At 36.9% G+C, this 22,943-nt stretch overlaps 1 protein-coding gene across 2 annotated transcripts in view; it reads left to right on the forward strand.

Annotated features, from left to right (window-relative positions):
* Positions 1 to 5,358, forward strand: part of IL13RA1 (interleukin 13 receptor subunit alpha 1) — a 58,930-nt gene extending 53,572 nt beyond the window's left edge. For both annotated transcript variants that reach the window (XM_063084255.1, XM_063084254.1), the window contains one exon: positions 2,821 to 5,358. In XM_063084255.1, the coding sequence (XP_062940325.1) occupies positions 2,821 to 2,878 (58 nt within the window). In that variant the 3' untranslated portion in view covers positions 2,879 to 5,358. The remainder of the gene's footprint in view (positions 1 to 2,820) is intronic.
* The last annotated feature ends 17,585 nt before the right edge of the window (positions 5,359 to 22,943 follow it).

Raw genomic sequence — 22,943 nt, forward strand, 5'->3', positions numbered from 1 at the left:
TTATGCAGTAAAATCTTCCTTTATTTTGTATGTGTTGACAGCCCTTCCTACCTCAGATTTATATAGTTGTTCCCCTTTATATTTTTCTAGTACTTACTTGATTTTGTTTTTTACAGTTAAGTCTTTAATTCATCAGGGATTTATTTCTGTAGGCTGCGAGGTAGGGTTTAACTTTGTTTCTCAGATGCTTAGCCAGTTGTCTTAGTGCCATTCATTGAATAAGCCATTATTTCAAGGTTATATAACTTTTCAGATTGTTTTTATTAGAAGTCTGTGCATTTCACATTTTTAAAAATCAAGTTTGCCGAGATGCAATTTACATACAATAAAACTTACTCTTTTAAGTGTTCAGTTGTAGTGGTTTAGCAAATATATTCAGTTTTGTAGCCACCACTCCAATCAAGATACAGAATATTTCCATCATCCCACAAAAGTTCCTTTGTGCCCCTTTGTAGTCAGTCCTCTCCCCAGACCCTAGACTGTTTCAACCACTAATCTGTTTTCTGTCCCTAAAGTTTTGCCTTTTCCAGAATGTCATGTAAGTGAAATCGTACAGTACAAAGCTTTTTGAATCTGGCTTATTTCACTTAGCATAATGCATTTAAGAGCCATCCATGTTGTTGTGTGCATCAATAGTTCATTTCTTTTTATTGCTAAGCAATGTTCCGTGGTATGGCTGTACCACAGTTCAACCCTTTACTTGCTCAAGGACATCAGGACTGTATCTGATTTTTGGTGTTGCTTTGCCTCCCACGGATTTGTCACCCCTTTTCCAAAGGTGACAGAGCTGCCAAAGATTACTCAAAGCCCATCTCTTCTGAGCAGTGAGAAGCCCCGAAAAAGGGTTAATCTCCTGGAACCCTCAAGATAAAGTCATTCCTTCCATTTGGGAAATTAACCACGAATTGGGGTTCTCTCCCTGCGTTTATTCTCCAGACCAGGAAGTTCCAGGAAGAGAACATAGGTGGGGTTTTTGCTAAGTACAGTTTAACAAGTTTAACAATAGAAGCTGGTAACATTCAATAAGGTTCATATTCAACATTCTATAATGCAATTAAGTTGATCCACTAACAAAAGCTTGATTTTAGCAAACATTCTCTTCTTACAGCAATTTCCCAGTATCTTTACATATCAATCAGTAACCTGTCTGTCTTTGAGCCAGCAACTTTGCTGTGTTACAATTTTTTATCTTACAACAGAGACTATTTAGCCTGGGGAGAATTTCCTGTCCTTCGCAAGGTCAATATTTGAAACTGCAAGGCTTTGGAAAACCAGGCCCTGTGAAGTACATTTGTTTTATGCATACTTTACATTTTGGCTATTATTAGTAAAGCTGCTATAAACATTCACGTATAATTCTTTATGTGGACATGTTTTTCTTTCTCTTGGGTAAATATCTGGGAGTGGTGTTTCTGGTCATCTGGTAAGTGTATGTTTTGTTTTATAAGAAACTGTCAAATGTTTTCCATAGTGACTGTACTATTTTACATTTCCATGACAATATGCAAGGGATCCATTTACTCTGCATACTCACTAGCACTTGGAATTGCCAGATTTTAAATTTTAACCATTCTACTAGGTGTGTCAGAGTTAAATAATTTAATTAGAATAATTTGGATATTTTAAGTGGTGTTTCTCAGCTCATCCGTCCATACACCCTCTAAGACTGGATGCTCCTAATTTTCTCAGTCTACCTCCAGTTGCACAACCTGAGGCAGCTGAATAGTCTTTGTTGCTCTTGTTTCTGTTTTTCTTTTCCCCATTTCTTTTCCTAAGCTTATAGGACCATAGAACATCATAGAGCAGAAAAGGAGCTGAGACAGAATCTAGTGTGGGAGTTGGCAAATTTTTTCTGTAAAGGACCAGATAGTAAATATTTTTGGCTTTGTAAGCCATTCAGTCTCTGTCACAGCTCTGCCATGATAACATGAAAACAGTCATAGATAATACAGAAACAAATGGGTGTGTTCCAATAAAACTTTATTTACAAAAACAGGCAGCCAACCAGATTTGGCCTGTGGACCATACAGGAGTACTTCAAAAAGTTCATGGAAGAATTTGTATTATCTTTTAATTCTATTTTTCCACAAACTTTTTGAAATACCCTTGTAGTTTGTTGACCCCTGGTTTAGTCTAACAACTTAATTTTATAGATGAGCTCAGGTTTCACCCTTTCTCCTGATTTACAGGTAAAGAAGGCAAGGACCAGGATATTGGCTTTCACCATAACAGACATGCTTGAACTGGGTTCAAGATGAGTTTGCCTTATGCATAATTCCCTGTTCTAGCAAATGATATTAGATGAAGCTGTTAATACAGGATCTTTCAAAAGTTTTAACTGCACTAAGATTTTTGGACATCCTATGTAATGCCATGCACTTAAATGTTAGTTGACTTTTTGAGTCTATCGTATCTCTGAAGCAATGGTCAGATTTGAGTGATAAGAAAATAAAGATAATAAAGGTCTGAGTGAAACAGTTGAAGTAAGAAAAGTATGCTACCCTTTTATTCTTCTTCAAAAGACTTTATTTCCAATTTTAGAAATGTCCTAAGTTGTTTGTCATTTGAGATAGCCATTAAACATCATGTAAGATATCCCATGCTTTTCCCCCTTTGAATGTTAATTCCTGATTGTTTTGTTTCATTAATTGTTCAAGTAGATGAAGATCCTTAGGTCAAAAAAACTAAAACAAAAACCAGAGAAACATACACTCATGGTTCTATGCACGCAAACCTAAAAATAAGTGTTGGCTGTGAGTACTCAGGGAAAGATCGTTGTTTGGAAAAATCATCATGTATCTGTTTTTTCCTCCCTTCCAGCACTGGAAGAAATATGACATCTATGAGAAGCAAACCAAAGAAGAAACTGACTCTGTAGTGCTGATAGAAAATCTGAAGAAAGCCTCTCAGTGATGGGGATAATTTATTTTCACCTTCAGTGTGATCTTGTGAAGATTCATCCCATTCTTCATTTGTTATCTGGCAACTTGTTAAATGGAAACCGAAACTCTTAGACCATTTCAAAGCAGGCCGCTCATAAGAGCCCCGGGTCTTTATGTTGAGTCATGCACCAAAAAACTAAAAATAATGGGCTATTTGGAGAAGAGAGTGGAGTCATTCTCATTGAATTATAAAAGCAGACATCCTTTGCGAAGGCTTCAAACTAGGGGACAAAGCAAAAAGTGATGATGGCAGTAAAGTTAACCTTATCAAGAGTTGTGACGACTTTCAGAGGGATCTGTTTGCTTTGTATTCTTTGGGTCAAACAGCACCAACAAGTTTTATTTGTGGGGGAACTCATTTTGGGTGCAAATCCTAATGCCAAATTTGAGTCAGAGAGAACATCTAACAAAATGGGTAAAATCTGGTATGTGTTGTTTGGTATCCCACTGAGCAAAGTTTGTGGCTATTAAAACTCTTAGCAGTCTGTAATCATCATCCCCTTCTACAGCATTTTTCTCTGCTTTGAAAGCCCCGGAAATCAGTGTTGGCCATGATGATGACAACTACAGAAAAAGCAGAGGGAGCTTCTTTACCAAGACCTTTCAAAGCCATTGCAGACTTTGAAGCTCAGTAGAGGCAGAATGACTAACTCATTGGGTATTAGAGTTTGAACCATGAAGCCTCTAGTAACGTGTTGTTTTTTCTTCGCCTCTGCTACTCAAATCAAGTATTTACTCTATGTGTCTGGCTTCCACTAGACCCTCAAGTGTGAGGCACAGATCCCCCTCAAAGGGTTTACAATCTAGTTGGGACTCCTCAGTTCTTAACATTTGATTTATCTCCACTGGTCATTTTTCAGACCTTCCAACTTTCCAGCTTCCTCACGATTTCCCCTTTTGCATTCTCCCTCATTCCCTACCTTGTAGCCTTTTGCCTTTCATTGGAAATTAGGATATAAATCTGCTCAGAACACCTAGAGGAGCAGCAGGTAATTTGCATCTCAGGTAAAGTGTGAGTAGACTGAGAAACAATGACTAATTCTAGCATATTTTGTAACTTTCCTTTGAGTCTACAATTGTTTGAGTGTTTTTAGCATTTGATGTTTCTCTATACCTTTTCTAAACAGAGATGAGTTATTATCTTCACCTAGAACTTTGTTACTTGCTTGAGAAAAAGAGTAGTTGTATCTTTTTCTCTTTCTTTACAAAGGCCCTAGGATTCCTCTTTTCCCTGCCACAAATGCTTAATTAAGTAGGTTTTGTGTCTTATATTGATAAACAGCCATCCAAGGCTCTAATGTTTATATTTTTATTATTATTATTTGTGCATATGTTAGGGTTCCATCCTCACCCATCTCCATAGCATATCCATATATATTCCCTCTACTGCCTCTACTGCTCCTACCTCCTCCAAACTTAAAGTATGGGAAATGAGAGGAACCCTTCCCTATCTCTGCTCATACACACAGACTCAGATTACAGGTAGGAACCTGAGAACTTCATATCACAAGTTCTCCAAACATTTACCAATTTATATTAATAAGCTCATGCTACTTGCAACTCTTGCTCCTAGGGGATGAGAGATAACAGACCCCTACTCTCCACGGGTTTGAGTAAAAGTGGCAACCTGTTTCCCTGGCAGTGGAGGAGCACTGTGCCCTGGCTTCTCTGGGGAAGCTGGTGTTCATGGCAGTGGTACATGTAAAGGTGTTTCCTCCCTGGCTTTTATTTTTCTGAGATCAGATTGAGGCTGGGAAACAGGCATAGTGGATGTTTTACTTTGTTCTCCTATTCTCTAGAAAGGATATGGTTTTCCTGTGGAGGAATGAGAGTACTTCCTCGCCAGGTCTTTTATCATTCTGGGAAGCAAAACACTTAATTGCCTCACCCAAAGCCATTTTTACTGTTATCTTATTTAGGTGTTGATGAAGAGGATGCTTTGAAATTTCCAAGGAACTGCTGACATTGACAGTCATGCAGCGTGGGAATGGGAAAATTGTATTTTGTTTCCATCCTCTTCTAGCAGTACAGTAGCTGAGGGAAAAGGGGGCAGTAAATTATGGGAGTACCTATGATTATTTAACAATTTCTAAAAAGTGATCTCCAGGGCTTGGGAGCTCTTGGATTCTTCAGTATATCAGTAGGATTCCCATTACCTGTAGGAAACTACTAGGTTCCTTTACTGTTTTATGTCTAACCTATACGGATTTTTTTCCCACACACCCAAGTAAACCCACTGTAAGCACGGTCATTCTTATTCTTTCATTCAGATAAGTTTTTTCCTCATCTGGGTACTGAAGGGATACATGAAACAACGTTAACATTTTGGTAACGTCTTCCATTAAGAATTGTTTTTGTTTAACTTCTTATATGAAAGCTTGAGTAAAATAAATATTAATTGTCTTTTTGTATGCCACCCAAATGTTTTCCTTTGTTTTATTTTGGGAAAAGTGTTGTATGGGGGTGGTGGAGAAAAATGGAGTTGAAGGAATAAATATTGTGAAAGAATTCCAAAGCAGCTATATTATCTTATAATCATTTATCATAAGCTTCTCTCCTGTTCTGGTGTGCCTTTGTTTCCTGATAAGGGCATGAATGTACTTAGTTTAATATTAGTACAGACTTTGCAAGCAGTACCTGAAGGGAATTAAGTAGTTAATAAATTATAGTTATAATAACTAATGGAAATGGAGAGCTGGTCCTTTCTAATATCAAGCTTAAAATGGGGTGCAATATGCTTGCTGTCATGGTATACATGATGTATGAGGGTACTTCATGGAAAGTTCATGGAAAGATTGGTATTATCTTGTAATTCTATTTTTCCAGGAACTTTTTGAAGTCCCTTGGATAAATGGAATACATGACTGTCATGGTATACGTGATGGGAGATCTCTAACTACAAGTTAATCAGGCTAGCAAGTTAGATTCGAGATTAGTTTTCAATAGTTGGCCTCTTAAGAGACGGTGATATAGTTTCCTATTTTCTATAACTACAGCAAAATGGTTAGAATGTCATAGAGTTTTTTTTCTCACTGTGTTAGTTTCTAGAAGTGTCTTTAGCGAGACTACATTTGCTTATTACCCTGAACCTTTACGGGATCCAAAACCTAGGGTGAGGGCGCTGATCTTGGTCAGGTTATTTCTATAACTAGAATTATCCAGGAAGATTCTGGAAATCCATCTCCAGGTAAGAATAATCTTTTCTTGTTGTTTTGAAATAAAAAAACATTCTGATTCTTAACACATCAACACTGACTATAACAGAAAACATTTAATTGAGGACCCTTAAGGTCATAAATCTGTATGAGATCTATGGAAAACAAATTCCTGTAACCACAAATATGTTCACCTTGTCTCAGGGGAAGAGGAGCCAGAATGATGTCAGCACATTTGCTTTCCAGAGTAATTTACCATTTTGGCGTATCCATGAACTGCTCTTTTAAAAGTGCTTTTGATGCTCACATGACTAGCACATTACGTTACTAAGATATTAGTAGTTTTACAAGAAAGCAAGGGAATAAGAACATTTATTTCAGGGACTCTGTTTTCTTTTAAACCCTATTGATTAGGTCAAGCGAGAAGGTTTTTTATAAATACTGTGACTAAATCTTGGTATGCTTTTACTTTAAGGAAGGGAGGAGTTTTACTGACATTTGGATGTACTAGATATTTTTGACATCAATCCCCAAGATGATTCTTCCTGGAGGTTCTTTGGTCTTTAACCGTGTTTCCTAATGTTCACATTTTTAGTTTACCATTAGCAACAGGAAAATATTTCACTGCTAGTTTTCAGTATTTATCATGTAGACCATTATATAAAAAGAAAAACTGAATAGTCATTGAGTGGCAACTGTGTGCCAGTTACATGTGTTATTTCACTTAATCCCTATGCTGGTCCCATGAGATAGGTTACATTATTATCTTCGTTTTACTGATGAAGAAACTGAGACATAAAATGAGTTATATGTGCAAGATCACACTGCTAGTAAGTAACTGAGACAGAATTGGAAAACAAGTCGGCCTGACTTTAGAACCTGTATAATACAGCCAGCGATGCATTTATTTGTCCTAAGGAGGCTACCTAAAGAAGAGACTTCCTATTTCACATTATTGTCAAATTGCTTATCAACTGGAGGACTGTTTGAAAATTTAAATCATTTAATTGCAAAGCGAGTTTTTTACAGTGTCTTAAAATTGATTTGTGCATTCATTTGTGTGCCAGGCAGTGTGCTAGGTTATAGGAATTTACAAGTGAATAAGATTTTGCTTAGTATCAGGTAGTTAGTCAAGGGAAGACTACTTTTTGTATAGGGGAAAAAACCTGGATTAGAATTTAAGAGTTCTAAATGGCCTTGGGCAGGTCTGTCTCCCTGTCTGGGTCTGTTTCCTCATCTGTTAAATGGAGATGTTAGACTTCGTGATTTATCATCCCGTCCATGACTCATAACCATTGCTATAAGTTGTAGAACTCACTCCCAAATGAGAATCTTTGCTATGTCCACTAGGTCTATGACGATGGGCAAGTCCTTTCCTCTCCCTGGGTGTCTGTGTTCTCATCTGTAAAATGAGGAGGTTGGACTAGATTAGCTCTATTAATTCTGACATTCAATAAATGCTAAGATGGTTTTTGTCTGACAAATCAGGAAAATATGGGGGCCGGCCTGTGGCTCACTTGGGAGAGTGTGGTGCTGATAACACCAAGGCCACGAGTTCGGATCCTATATAGGGATGGCCGGTTAGCTCACTTGGGAGCGTGGTGCTGACAACACCAAGCCAAGGGTTAAGATCCCCTTACCAGTCATCTTTAAAAAAAAAAAAAAATCAGGAAAATATGTTTACAGTTACCTCCTACTTTTGCTACAGGAAGTAGCAGTAACTATTAGCAGTAACTGCCAAAATACCCAGAGGAACAAGCCCTTTAATGCAATGGGAAGAGCAAAGTAATTGATACATTGGATGAGCCCTGTGGTTCTTAACATGCTTTGCAGACCTTAGCTCATTTTGCCTAGAAACACAAAAATGGACTGTGTATGATAAAGATTGCATATATAATGACTACATATGATATAACCTAAAATAGAGTCCATTTGAATTCAGTACTTGCAAATTTGATAATTGAATTTAACTTTTTGATTTTTATTTGATCAAAATAATACATGTACATAATTTTAAAAGTCAAAGAATATTATAGGGCTTATAGAAAAAACAAAAACAAAACAAACAAAAAAACCCCAGCTGTCCATTGCCTCCCGCCCCCGATTTCTGCTTCCAGAAAAGATGCCCACAACTTTCCTCTTTGAGACATTACCTTATATTATTTCTCACATAATATTTTTCCTTCTATTTTCTCTATTTCTGGAATTCCTATTGGTTGGATATTGGACAACCTGAACTGAGTCTATAATTTTCATGTCTTTTTCTCACATATTCCATTTATTTGTCTTTTACTTTTTGAGAGATTTCCTTAACTTGATCTATCTGAGCCTCAGTCCTCATCTGTAAAATGTTGATAAAAGGACCTATCTCATAGGGTTATTGTGAGGTGTTGATGAAATAAAACATATAAAGTGCTTAGCCCAGTGAACTTAAATAAGTGGTAGCTGTGATTGCACATACTGTTATTGTGGGACCAGTTCTTTCTATCTTCTCATGTGAAAATGATAATCCTGGTGGTAGCAATATATCTTGATTTTACAATATCATAATATTTACCTTCATTGTACTGAATTTGTAATGACATGATATTTTTCAATTATGCTGTTTTTAGAGAAAAAAATCTATGGTGTAAATTCAATTAGCAACATTAACTCTTTTATTTATGCTTCTAAAAATACTTAAAAGTAGCTTTTTCTTTTTTCTTTTCTTTCTTTCCACTCTCCCTTCATCCTTGGGATAGATGAGAATTGGATAGCTGCTCCTTGACAGTAAAAGAAGTAGTTTGGAGCCCCAAATAACCATTTTCTCAGGATGAAAATGCAGTGTAAACTTTTAATGTGTGAGGGTTGCTGTACACTGGGGGCACTGAAGAGACTAACAGATAATTAAACCCCAAGCCCCAGAGGAGGACTGGATTACCTGTGAACTTTTTAGCCAAGGGTTGCCCTGTCTGCACTTAATGGCTCCATGGAGACTAAAAGTAGAATTACAGAAAAAGAAGGTCTGTAAGCCAAAAACAATCTAGCTTTGCTACTTTCTCCATTCATTCATTCATTTATTCAGGCAGAGATGATATTAAAACTCTATGACATAGGAACCAACCAATCAGATCAGATGCTGACTGTAATTACTTGGTAGGTATTTACCTCTTCTGGATTCACAGATATTTATTGAATGTTTACCAGGTGCCAGCACTGTGCTAGGCAATATATGATGCTGGGCAAATTCCTTTCTTTTCTCAGAGCTTCAGTTTTCTCACCTGTGAAAAGTGAGCAAGTGCAGGGGTCCCTTCAGGTCTAACATCACAATCAATAAAACGGTAACTTTTAATGGTTTTTAGGAAAATAATGAAAGCAAGTATAGAAAAACAGCAGCTGATCCAAGACTTGTAGATTTGAAAATGTGGGGGGGGGGGGACAAGAAAATGATTCTATGAGTTATTGTTTGACTTGAAAATTGAGCTAAGAATGAATTCAAATTTCTTATCTACATGATGTTTCCAAAGGCACTAGAGAGGAGACAAAGATAGCTCTAATCAAAAGGTGATTTTTTTTACAACCTTGACATTCAAGTTGCACCCCACTAGCCGCCACCAACATGCATCCACAAGACACACAACCTTCCCCCTTCAGAGTCTACTACTTTCTTTTAGCATCTCTCCAGCCGCCACCACCCCCAGACCCTCGCTTTCAGTGTCTGGCAGTAGCTTATTCACTGGCAAGAATCCATGTTCTGGGTCTTTCCTAATTTCTCTTTTCAGACTTTCCCTGCCTCATTTTCTGTTCCTTCTGGTCTCTGCCTCCAAATAAGACATTTGATCAGTTCAGCCTTGCTAATGTGGTCAAGGAGGGCTAGGAAGTTCATGGATTACCATTCTTGGATAAGATTTCTATTACAAGGAGCCTCCCTAAAACCATGCTACCACTTTCATGGTGGGTTTTAAAAAATCTTTTACTATGGAAAAGTCCAAACACATACAAAAGTTGAGAGACCATTACGATGAATGATCATGTACACTTCATCCACCTTCAACAATTATCCACACTGTCAATCTCTTTCACCTACACCTCCATGCATTCTCTGTTCCCTACACAATGAGTTATTTTGAAGCAAATCCCAGACACATCATTTCATCTGTAAATAATTCAGTATACATCTTTACAGACTAACTACCCCTTTTATTTTAAAAAACATAACTGCAATACCATTACCACACTTCTAAAAGTTAACAATAATTGCTTAATATTACCAAATATCCAATCAGTGTTCAAATTTCCCCAGTTGTCTCAAAATTTTTTTCTACAATTTGCTCAAATCAGGATCCAACAAGGCTCTAGTGGATTTTTTAATACTGATGCTTTGTGATGTACAGGGGTGAGGATTTGGGAACAAATGATTGTTTGGCTTTTATATCCATACTATACTGGCATCTGGTAATGAATATGGCCCTGTCAACACAAGTAGCTCTTTTTCCCCCTTCCAAATTGCTGTTACTAAACATTTGTTTAGCATCCCATTGGATTCCAGAAATTCTTTATAAGCACATCTGTGAAAGGGTAAAAGAAGTGAAACCCAGCTTGGCCTGGAAATTTAAAAGTTCTTGTTCAACCAAGACATAGCCCTCCTTACAAAACAACAAACCCGACATGAGCATGCACATACACACACAAAGGCCAACTTCTAATGTGTCTAGGGAATGTTTCCTGCAAATGGCAGTGTAGAGCATATCTGTTTGTGTCATTTTTTCTCACAGGATAAGGACCAATATAAGCACATTGGAAATGTGATATTAAAAGAGAGCACTTCAGCATGGATTAAGACCAAAATGGTGCAACCCCTTTTTGATATATATTTTTTTAATTTATTTTTTTAATTTATTTTTATTTTTTATTTATTTTTTTAAATTTTATTTTGTCGATATACATTGTGGCTGATTAATGCTCCCCATCACCAAAACCTCCCTCCCTTCTCCCTCCCCCCCACCAATGTCCTTTCTGTTTGCTTGTCGTATCAACTTCAAGTAATTGTGGTGGTTATATCTTAAATGCACTTAGGTAACGGGTGCAAAACTATGCTATCTACCCTAAGTGAATCATAGTGCAGTATATGCATGTACTGAAACAACACACTGTACCCCACAAATATGTACAAGTAAATGTTAAAATAAAAAAAAATAAATGCACTGATAATTTGACAACAGGATGGAAAAACAGGTTAACAAGTCTGAATGTTAGGTTGAGAAGAATTATTCTGTGTATGCTTCTTAAATCTGCTGAGTTTACACTTGATCATGCAGTTTTCAGTAAGCTGCTGCCTTGAATACCATTGGGAAATATTGATACAAACCAGTGACTATCACCAGCAAGATATATGGATACGTTGGAGTGAAAAAAGCTGATTAAATTGAACCACGGCATCTGGGAGCTGCATTTCTGCTGTCAGGGTCTGCTTTATTCCACTTTACTTTTTTATTCATTCATCCAAGAAGCTTTTAAATGAATATAGATTATGTGCAAGATGCTGTGATGTGTTCACAGAAGAGTAGGGCGTGCTTTCTGTCCTATTGTTGCTTATAGTCCAGGTCAGGGATGGCAAATTTATTTCATCTTGTGGACCAGTTCTGCCTGGAGTACTGTTTCAAGAAGCATTTTGAGATTGGATTTGGGCTCAGTGGGAAGACAGCTAAGCTGTATTAGTAATGTCTGTCATTGGGTACTGGTGGGAGGAGGTGCCACATAGTTGCCATCTTGGGCTAAGGGCTAGAGGGAGATATTCATGTGTATAAATAATGAATAATATATAAGACAGAATGTTGAAGTTCAAGTAAAGTGCTGCGGACAGTCAGTAGAAAAAAATGATGGCGGTGTTGGGGACGGGAAGATACCCAGAAAAATTTCTTGAAGGAGGTGCTAGTTAATCTGCACTTTGAAGCGTGAGTAGAATCTGAATACGTTAACAAAAAAGGGCATTCTTGTCCTTGGGATGAGTTTGATTAAAGGCACAGATCATGGTGGCAGGGTGGGTTTTGAAAGGAAGATGATGGAGATAAGCAGATGAGTTAGGAGATGAGGCAAGAGGTGGTCAGGATTGGCTCTGTGCCTGGCAAACTGGAGAGGAGGGCACAGATCTGAAATAGCTTAGAGGTGTACTCACCAGGACTTGATGAATGGGAAGGAGATGTTCAAGGTGATAGAGCGAACACAGGCTTGGGTGGAGAGTAGGGAGTGGATGAGGAATAAGAATTCCATTTTGGACATGTTGACTTTGGAGTCCTAGAGGGAACTATTAGGCCACTATTTCCAACAGGGTTGAGGGCATTCAGGAATGGCAATGAGAGGAGAGCTGTTTCAAGAGTCAGGGTCACAGGAACCAGCCACCAGGGAAAGACCAGAAGACACATTGCAGGTCCTCCAGCACAGGGTGAGGAAACCCCAAAACTAAGCTTGCTATGGGGGCAGTCATGGGATGGCAGGTTAGAGGTTGTTAAAACAGAGCACAGATGAGTGGATACGGAAAATGTGGTACATCTACACAATGGAATACTACTCAGCTATAAAAACGAATGAAATACTGCCATTTGCAACGACATGGATGGACCTAGAGAGAATTATATTAAGTGAAACGGGTCAGGCACAGAAAGAGAAATATCACATGTTCTCACTTATTGGTGGGAGCTAAACATAAATAAATAAATACACAAATAAACGGGGGGTGGGAGGGAAGAAGACACAACAATTACAATTCCTTGAAGTTGATTTGACAAGCAAACAGGAAGGAGGTTGTTGGGAGGGAGGGGGGAGAGGGTGTAATGGGCCACAATAATCAACCACATTGTATATCGACAAAATAAAATTAAATTTAAAAAAAAAACAAAAACAGAGCACTTATCAGGAACTTGAAGCTCAAGAGTAGCACACTGCTGCCATCTGGGGACCGCAAGTAGACATTATAATGGCAGCTTTGTGAAAGCCGCTTAGAGAGGATGTTATTTTGGAGCCAGCAAGACTTCTCCTCTTAAAAGCCTTTTTTTTTAATAGCTCTTCCTCGAACTCTTTTCAGCTTAGCTCTACTTCTCTGTCCCCAGTGAAGAAAACCATGGGGACACATGTTCTGTAGCATCCTTACTTTCCAAAAGGTTTAACCCCTGAAAGCAGACTACTTCCGCTCAGCTACAGCATCCTAGCAGTGAATTGAGATCCTACCTGCTGCTGCTGCTGTCCTTTAGCTACTGACCAAATTTCTGTCCTGGACCATGACTCCCTGGTGGATCCACCAAATCTCTCATTTTGACTGAGTTACTGCCTGCCTCTGACCTTTGATACTAGAATACGAATTTTTTTTTTTTTTTTGCCTTTAGGGGCACCATTTATTCATTTATGTTTTCTTTTGCTAACATCCTCTTCTGAAGTGGAACTGGATCTTTGTTCATTTATTCATTCAACAAACATTTATGGAGTGGCTACAGTGTGCCAGGCACTGGGGATACATTAGGGGACAAAACAGATAGGGCCCCTCAAAAAGCTGTATTACAGTGTAACTGTAAAGACAGAAGACAGTCATTTTAAATGTGATAATTGGTATGAAGGAAAGATCAATGATGCATAAGAACAGGTAACAGGGGAATCTGACCTAGTCTCGGAGAGTAGCAAACACTTTTCTGAGGATATGACATTGAGGCTGAAAATTGAAGGATAGGTAGGAATTAGCCAGATGTCAACTGTTCTGAAAAAATATAAAACCCACAAGACCAGGAAAAGAAGGGACCATCCTGGTTCCTCTGTCTTCTCGGATGATAGTGCAGCAAGTAGATTCAACCGCTTTACACAGGACAGTCCCTGCAAGGATCTTTAATCCTGAGTTGGCATATTCATTTAAGTGAAAAGCATATGTCTAACATAAAACTAATAATTACAAGAACAGCAATCAGAAAATCAGGAAATAGAGAAATAGAGAACAAACAAACAAAACCTCTTCAAGTTAGACTACCCTATTTGAAAAGGAATAGATATAGGTTTTCAAAAAATACTCATTTTCTTGAAGTCTTAAAATACTATGTTTTGGTTTCTTTTCTTTTTCTTTTAAGAATTGAACCAATTTTTTAAAAAAATCCCCATATGTACTCAATTGAACAACTCGATCATAATGTCTTAGGTCTTCTAACACATCAGACCTGAACAAAATAGGATATCAAAATCTGTCTGTGTTTCAGATTCCCCATCAGTAAAATAGGGAATAAATAATAATAGCTACATCTTAGGGTTTTTTGGAGAATTAATGAGTTAGCACTTGCATAGCACTTAAACCAGTGCCTGGCCCACAGTAAGTACATATAATACATGTTAGTATTATTATTTCAGAGCTGAGCTGTTTATAGAACACGTCAGGGAAGAATACTTTCAGACTGATGGAATGTTGAGGTTGCTTTAATACCGTGCCATGGAAAAGGCTGGCTACTCCAGCTACACAAGGGCCACACCTGACACTAGAAATGGTAAGTGAAAAAAAGAATCATTCCAGTACCTTGTATATAAGTCACCTGGTTTGCAGAAGTATACAGGGAGAAGCTTGTTCTGTGGCTCATGTTTATAAGGGATTTCCCATCTCTTATTCTTAACAGGTAATGATCTAGTCTCTGCCTAAATACCTCCAGCAATAGGGAGTTCCCTATTTTTGGAGAAAGGCCATTTCATTCATTGATAATTCAAATTTTTTAGATCAGTCTTCGCATTCTATAGTCAAAAATCGTATTCCTCATATGTCTACCCATTAGTCTTCCTTCTGCTTTGGAGAACCACACAGAACAAAAAAGTCCTCCTTCAAAATTGGCAAAATAGGAGTAAGGACTCAGATTACAATATTGTATCACTGTTAAATTTCCTGAATCTGATAATGGTATTGTAGTCATCTATGAGAATGTCCTTGTCCTTGGGAAATATGCACTGCAGTATTAAGGAGTAAAGTGGTAGGATGTATGCAACCTGCCTGCATACAGTTGAGAAAAAAGAACATTAATATATAAGTAGTGAGAGAGAGCAATAAAACAAATGCCAAAATATTTAAAATTGGTGGGATCTGGATAGATGGTATGTGGGAATTCTTTGTACTATTCTTGCAACTCTCCTGTAATTTTGAAAATATTTCAAAATAGAAAGTTAATAAAAGTCCTCCCTCTTGCATATGACAGCTCTTAAAGGTTTGAGAACAATTACCTCATTTATTCTATTCTATTTTTCTCTCTCACTCACTTGTTCATTCTTCACTCATTCATTCTTTGAAAAATATCGATTGAGCATTTGCTTTGTGTCAGGCTCAGAGCTGGGCACTGTGAATACAGCAGAGAAAACAAACCTGCCTGCTCTCATGGAACTCGGGGGGACTTGGGGAAAACCGAAGGTAATCAAATTGTTTTACAAATAGTTCTATTCTTTCTAACTGATAGGACTATGAAGGAAGAATCGGGGGGCGGGGGATTGGTATGAGAGAATCTACCTGAAGGTTCTGAACCTGGCAGGTGGCCCTAGCGTCTGAGGTTATAGGGATGCAAAGGGCAGTGAGCCAAAGAGATTAGCACTCCTGTATGAAAAATCTGTTGGCTGGGTGGAGGGATTTGTGAGCCCAGGTGAACAGCTTTGGACAAGCATTTGACAAGTTGTTCCATCTGCTCCCTTAAATGTCACAGAGCATTGAAAAGAAATTACCTGGAGTTGAATGACAGCTGCTGTGTCCCAGCCATGTAAGGGAAAGAAGATAGAAGAGCCTCAGTGCCTTGGTGCAGGTTGGGACCAATCAATAGCAGGAGTCTTTAGCCAACTCCTCAGAATGTTGGGGACTGCCTCAGAAACCAGGGCCCAGCTCCTTCCCTGCCCCTGTCCTTGTCTCCCGTCAATCACAGCTATGTCATGGCAGTTGGGCTCCTTGTCACATAATTTCAAGTTTGGGTTTGAGTTGGGCCTAGAAGAGTCCTGGATTCAGAAACTCCAACAGGAATCATGCCAGGTTCTGTAGGTGGACTTGCCTTACAGTCTGGAAGAGAAAACTTGGGCTTTAGAACCATTAACATGTATTTTTTCCCAAGAAAAATAGCCATTATATGTGGGGGTGGATTTGAAGAGCAAGCTAAGTATGTGCCTGTGCGTCCTAGTGCCTAGAACTTAATAAGCCGTCAATATCATTCTTGTCATCATTGATAACAAGTGGGCTGGGTGAAAAAAAAATGAGGTAGCGTGAAGACACGGGCTATTTAACACCTCCAGAGCACTGTCAATGGATTTGGGTCTGCTCTGAAATGGTCCATTTGCACTGTACAAACTTTCCCAGTATACAAAGCACTCACACTTTTGGACATGCTTTCTCCATATTAAGTCATATACATAGCTTAATAAAACTGTTCGTTTAGAAAATTACTTGAATTCCCCATTGATCAATGGTTATGTTCAAGTCTAAGAAAATATGAAGTGGAAAGTGCAAAGGATTTGGAGATAGATGGACCTGTTTTCAAAACATGACCCCACCTTTATAAGCTGTGTGACTTTAGGCATCTTACTTAACCTTCCTGAGTGTCAGTTTCTATTAAACATACCAATCCACAAGATCGGATTGAGGAATAAAGGAGTTGACATATGTAAGGCACCTCATACGATGTCTGCCACATTAGAACATTCAATAAATACTTATTCTTTGCAACCTCCTTTGAACCGAGGAGGCAGAACCAGTCTAAAAGAGTCAGAAATGTAAATGTGTTAAGATGTGATTTTAATATTTTCATGTATCTACAATAAATGGGAAATAGGACAATAACACATATGCTACAGTGACTCAAAATTAACTTACCTTTTAAAGAGCTTTAAGAAGAAATAATAACAGGTGCTAGTGATAGAGCACTTACGTGGCAAAAAACATCCTTAAGGTTTTAAAAGGACAATCTCCTTTAATATTCACAATAACATTTGAGCTAGATGAGATTATAATCTCCATTTACAAATGTGGAAACTGAGGCACAGAAGGATTACGAAGCTAAAAACGAAGTGGTAAATGCAGAATTTGAACCTAGTCAGTTTGGCTGCAGAGCCTGCATAATTTACCACTCTTGCCCTATCTTTATTTATTTTTTTATCTTTTTAAGCATACTTTATTATTCACACTGTCACTTTTTTTATTGAAACATAATTGATTATACATATTCGTGGGGTACAGAGCTGAATATTGGGAAGCAAAGGAGTATTTCTTTTAGGTAAGTCAAATCTTTCTTCCTCTTAACTCCCTCTCCATCCCTCCCTCTTTTAATCTTGAGACACTTAACTTAGCAACCCTTTTCTTTAAACATCTGGAATAAACAGCCTGACTCAGCCCAACATTTTAACAATTCATGTAGTCCACATAAACTCGGGCGAATGAGTGTAATTTTAAGGTTTTATTGAAAAAAAACAGACATAAATGTGTGTAAAACATACATGTGCATTTTAACAAACAGGAAACAAATACCAATGTAACCACCAGCAAGATCGGAAAGAAAACATTGGGATATCACAGAAGCCCTCTGTGGGTCTCTTTGTAACCAAACTCCCACCTCACCCCCAGGGCTAATCACTATTCTGCCTTTTATGATAATAGTCCCTTGCTTTCTTTTAGTTTTATCTTCTCTATATGCATATCTAAACAATGTAGTTGAGTGTCACTTGTGTTTGAACTTCATATAAATGGATCCATATCATAAGTATTCTTTTTTTAATAAAAGCTTTTTTGTATAGTGCACATCCATAAAATTCATTCTTTTAAGGTGTATAATTCAATGGTTTTTAAATATATTTGGAGTTGTATGACCATCATGACAATCCATTTTAGAACATTTTCATCACCTCAAAAAGAAGCCCTGTAGCCATTAGTTGTCTCTTTCTTGTCTTTCTTTTCTCTGGCCCCTGGCAACATCTAATCTACTTTCTGTCTCTATGGATTTGCCTCTTCTGAGCATTTTATATATATTTATTATACAATATGTGGCCTTTTGTGTCTGTCTTCTTCCACTTAGCATGTTTTCAAAGTTCATCATGTTGTAGCATGAATCAATACTTCTTTCTTTTTATTAATTCATCAGTTGATGGACACTTGGGATGTTTCCACTTTGGGACTATTATTAATAATGCTGCTATGGACATTAGTGTACAAGTTTTTTTATTAGTAGTAGTAGTATAGTCAACATTATGCAATGTAATCGATTTTTGCGGCCCTTTACCAGTTTCTCCCTTTCCCACCTCTGGTAACCTCAGTTCTGTTCTCTTCTCTTGAGAAGTACAATGTATTATTGTGATTGTTGTATCTTTTTTTTTTTCTTTTTTATTAGCTCCCACATATCAATGAGGATATGTGGTATTTCTCTTTCTGTGCCTGGCTTATTTCACTTAACATAATTTTCTGTAAGTTCATCCACGTTGCTGCAAGTGGCAGCATTTCATTATTTTTTATGGCAGAGTAGTATTCCATTATATAAATATACCACATTTTCCTTATCCACTCATCCAGTGATGGGCATTTAAGTTGGTTCCAACTCTTGTCTATTGTAAATAGAGCTACAATAAACATGGCAGCACAGGTGTCCCTTCACTTGATGATTTCCATTCTTTGGGTATACACCCCGCAGTGGAATTGCTGGATCATGTGGCAGGTCTATCTGTAGTTGTTTGAGGAACCTCCATACTGTTGTCCATAATGGCTGCATCATTTTACATTCCCACGAACAATGTAGAAGGGTTTCGCTTTCTCTGCGTCTTTGCCAGTATGTTATTCTCTGTATTTTTGATAATGGCCAGTCTAAATGGAATGAGATGATACCTCAATCTGGTTTTGATTTGCATTTCCCGGATGCTGAGTGATATTGAGCATTTTTTCATGTGTCCATTGGTCATTTGTGTATCTTCCTTTGAGAAATGTCTATTCAGCTCCTTTGCCCACTTTTTAATCAGGTTACTTGTTTTACTGTTAACTTGTTTGAGTTCCTTGTATATTCTGGATATTAATCCTTTGTCAGATGCATATTTTGCAAATATCTTCTCCCAGTCCGTTGGTTTTCCTTTTGCTCTGTTAATTGTTTATTTTGCTGTGCAGAAGCTTTTTAGTTTGATATAATCCCATTTGTTTATTTTTCCTTTAGTTGCCCATGCTTTGGGGGTCATATTCATAAAGTCTATACCCAATCTGACTTCCTGAAGTGTCTCCCCTGTGTGTTTTTTTTTTAGGAGGTTTATATTTCAGGACATAAATTTAATTATTTAATCCATTTTGAGTTGATTTGGGTATATGGCGAGTATAGGTATAGGTATGGGTCTAGTTTCATTCTTCTACATATGGATGTCCAATTTTCCCAGTACCATTTATCAAAGAGGCAGTCTTTTCCCCAGTGTGTACATTCTCGGTGCCTTTGAGGAAGATCAGTTGGCTGTAGGTATATGGGCTGATTTCTGGGTTCTCTATTCTGTAGTGTACAAGTTTTTGTATGGACATATGTTCTCATTTTTCTTGGGTACTCAGCTGAGTGGAATTGCTGGATCATATGGTAATTCTATATTTAACCTTTTGAGGAAACTCTAGACTGTTTTCCAAAGCAGCTGCACCATTTTACACTCCCATCGGCAATATTTGAGGATTCAAATTTCTCCATACCCTTGCCAACACTCGTTACTGTCTCTTTTATTATAGCCATACTAGTAGGTATAAAGTGGCACCTCATTGTGGTTTTAATTGGTATTTCCCTGATGGCTAATGATGTTAAGCATCTTTTTGTGTGTTTATTGGCCATTTGTGTATCTTCCCTGGAGAAATGTCTGTTCAGATTTTTTGTCCATTTTTGAATTGGGTTGTTTGTCTTTTTGTTATTGAGTTATAAAAATATTTTATATATTCTAGATAAAGGTCTTTTATCTGATATATGATTTGCACATATTTTCTCTCATTCTGTGGATTCTTTTCGATTTCCTAACAGTATCCTTTGATGCACAAAAGTTTTAAATTTTTATGAAATACAAATTTTCTGTTTTCTTTTGTTGCTTAAACTTTGGTGTCATATCTAAGAATGCTTTGCCTAACTCAAGGACACAAAGATTATTCTATCATTTCTTCTAAGAGTTTTATAATTTTAGCTCTTATATTTATGACTATGATCCATTTTGAGTTAATTTTTGTACACAATGTGAGGTAGTGGTCCAAATTCATTCTTTTGTATGTGGATATTCAGTTGATCCTGCACCATTTGTCGAATAGACCATTCTTTCCCTATTGAATGGTCTTGTCACCCCTGTCAAGAATCAATTGACCAAAAATGTATGGGTTTATTTCTGGACTCTCAATTCTATTCCACTGATATATATATATTTTCTTATGCCAGGACCACACAGTCTTGATTACTGTAGCTTTGTAGTAAGTTTTTAAATTGGGAAGTGTGAGTCCTCCAACTTTGTTCTTTTTCAAGATTGTTTTGACTATTCTGGGTCCTCTGGATTTCCATATGAATTTTAGGATCAGATTGTCAATTTCTACAAAGAAGCCAACTGAAATTACACACTTGGAATTACACAAAATTTGTAGTTCAATCTATAGATCACCATTTTAGCAAAATTAATTCTTTCAATCCATGAACATGAAAAATCTTTCCATTTATTTATATGTTTAATTTCTTTCAACAGTGTTTTGTGGCTTTCAATGTAGAAGCCTTGCACTTCCTTTGTTAAATTTCCTCATATGTATTTTATTTTTTGATGCTATTATAAATGGAATTGTTTTCTTAATTTCATTTTTGGATTGTTCATTGCTAGCACATGGAAGCACAATTGATTTTTATGTATCGATCTTGTATCTTACAATCTTGCTGAACTCATTTATTAGTTCTAGTAGTTTTTAGTGATCTCTTTTGGATTGTCTATATACAAAATTATGTCATCTACAAATAGAGATAGTTTTACCTCTTCCTTTCCAATCTTTATGCCGTTTATTTCCTGTTCTTGCCTAATCTCCCTGGCTAGAACCCCTGCTACAATTTTGAATAGAGGTGGCAAGAAAATACATTTTTTACTTATTTTCATGCTTTCTTCTAATGACTTCCTGTTCCTATCTTTATCATATTTTTTTTCTAATTTTGTTAGGCTTATCTTGTTTGCTTTCTTACATCTTGAGATGGACATTTATCTCATTAACTTTTGGCCTTTCACTATTGCTAATAGATACTTTCTCCTTCTAAGCATTGCTTTAGCTGTATCCTACAAGTTTTGATATGAATTATTTTTATTATTGTTTAGCTAAAAATGTTTTTTAATTTCACTATCATTCTTCTTAGACCCATCAGTTATTTTCGAGTGTGTGTCTTAGTTTCCAAACATACCCAGATTTTCCAGTTATCCTTTTTGTTACTGATTTGTAACTTATTTGCACTGTGGTTAGATTTCAGTACTTTGAGATGTGTTGACACTTGCTTCCTGGCCTAGTATATGGTCAAATTTTGTAAATGTTCTGTATGTGTATTCTGGAGTTGTTGACTGCAGTGTCTTATACATTGGCTCTTAAATCAAGTTCTTGATCATATTGTCAAAAATTCTATATCCCTTAGAAACATTTTTTGTCTCCTTGATCAACTACTGAGAGAGAGATGGCAAAACCTCCCACTCTGATTGTATATTTGCCTATTTCTCCTTTAGTAAGTTAATTTTTCCTTCATATATTTTGTGGCTTTGTTATAAGTGCATACTCAAATTTGTTAAACTTCCTGGTGAATTATAATTATCATTATAAAATAATTTCTGTATCTCTATTGATGCTTTTTGCTTTCAAGTGGTTTGTGTCTAATATGAATATGAATACATGTTTTCTGTTCATTATATATTATTTGCATGATTTATCTTTCTCCATCATTTTACTGTCAACCTATCTGTATCCTTATGCTTTAGATTTGTCTCTTTTAAACAGCATGTAGTTTGTATTTATTAATTACATTTGACAATATTTGTTTTTTTTTTTACTTGAGCATTTATCATAAATATTTAATAAAGCTATTGATAAATTTGGGTTTAAAGCTCTCTACCAGTTTGGAAATGACACCCCATTGCTATTATTTTGATAGTTCCATCCTATTAATTACTAACTATATATGTAATTACCTTATCAAAGTGTAAATTTAATAAATACCTAAATCATTTCTGATATGACACAAGGCCCTTAGAAAAGTTAAATTCCATTTACACCCCTCCTGACATCTTTTTTGATTGTATGGTACTTTAAGTTTGTTTTTTAAAAACCAGAATAGATGTTTTTATGATTCCTTCTTCCATCAATGTTCATTACATTGCCTACTTACTACCACTTCCTTGCTCTCCATACTTCCTGTGTTTAGTTCTTCTAAGGTCATTTTCCTCCTGAAGCACATCCTTTAGAATTTCCATTAGTGAGGTCTGCTGGTGAAAAACTCTGTTTTTGTTTGTCTAAAATATCTTTAAAAGCATCACCCTCTCTTGCAGATTTTTGTGAACATGACTCTGCCTTTATGGTGTGAGATTAATATAGGCAGGGTCTCCATTTAGCTTCCCCATCCAGGCTTTCATCTGATGACTCAAAGCCCTACTGTGAAAGAGCCTCTGTGTCCTCAGCTTCTCTGGTGGAATAACAATGCCTATCTCTATGCAGTTGCTGAGAAACTTAAATGAAATAACCCATGGAAAATTCCTAGCACACAGGAGAAAGACATCCAAAGGTAGTTGTTATTAATTATTTCAACTGAAAGTTTTAGCTCTTAACTTTCAGGATTTTAAGGTTTATTTTTTGCAATTGGAAAATAAAATACTCAGAGACATCAGAGCCAGAATCTTTGAA

This window comes from Cynocephalus volans, chromosome X (genome assembly GCF_027409185.1).
Source record: "Cynocephalus volans isolate mCynVol1 chromosome X, mCynVol1.pri, whole genome shotgun sequence".
NCBI classification, from domain to species: Eukaryota; Metazoa; Chordata; class Mammalia; order Dermoptera; family Cynocephalidae; genus Cynocephalus; species Cynocephalus volans.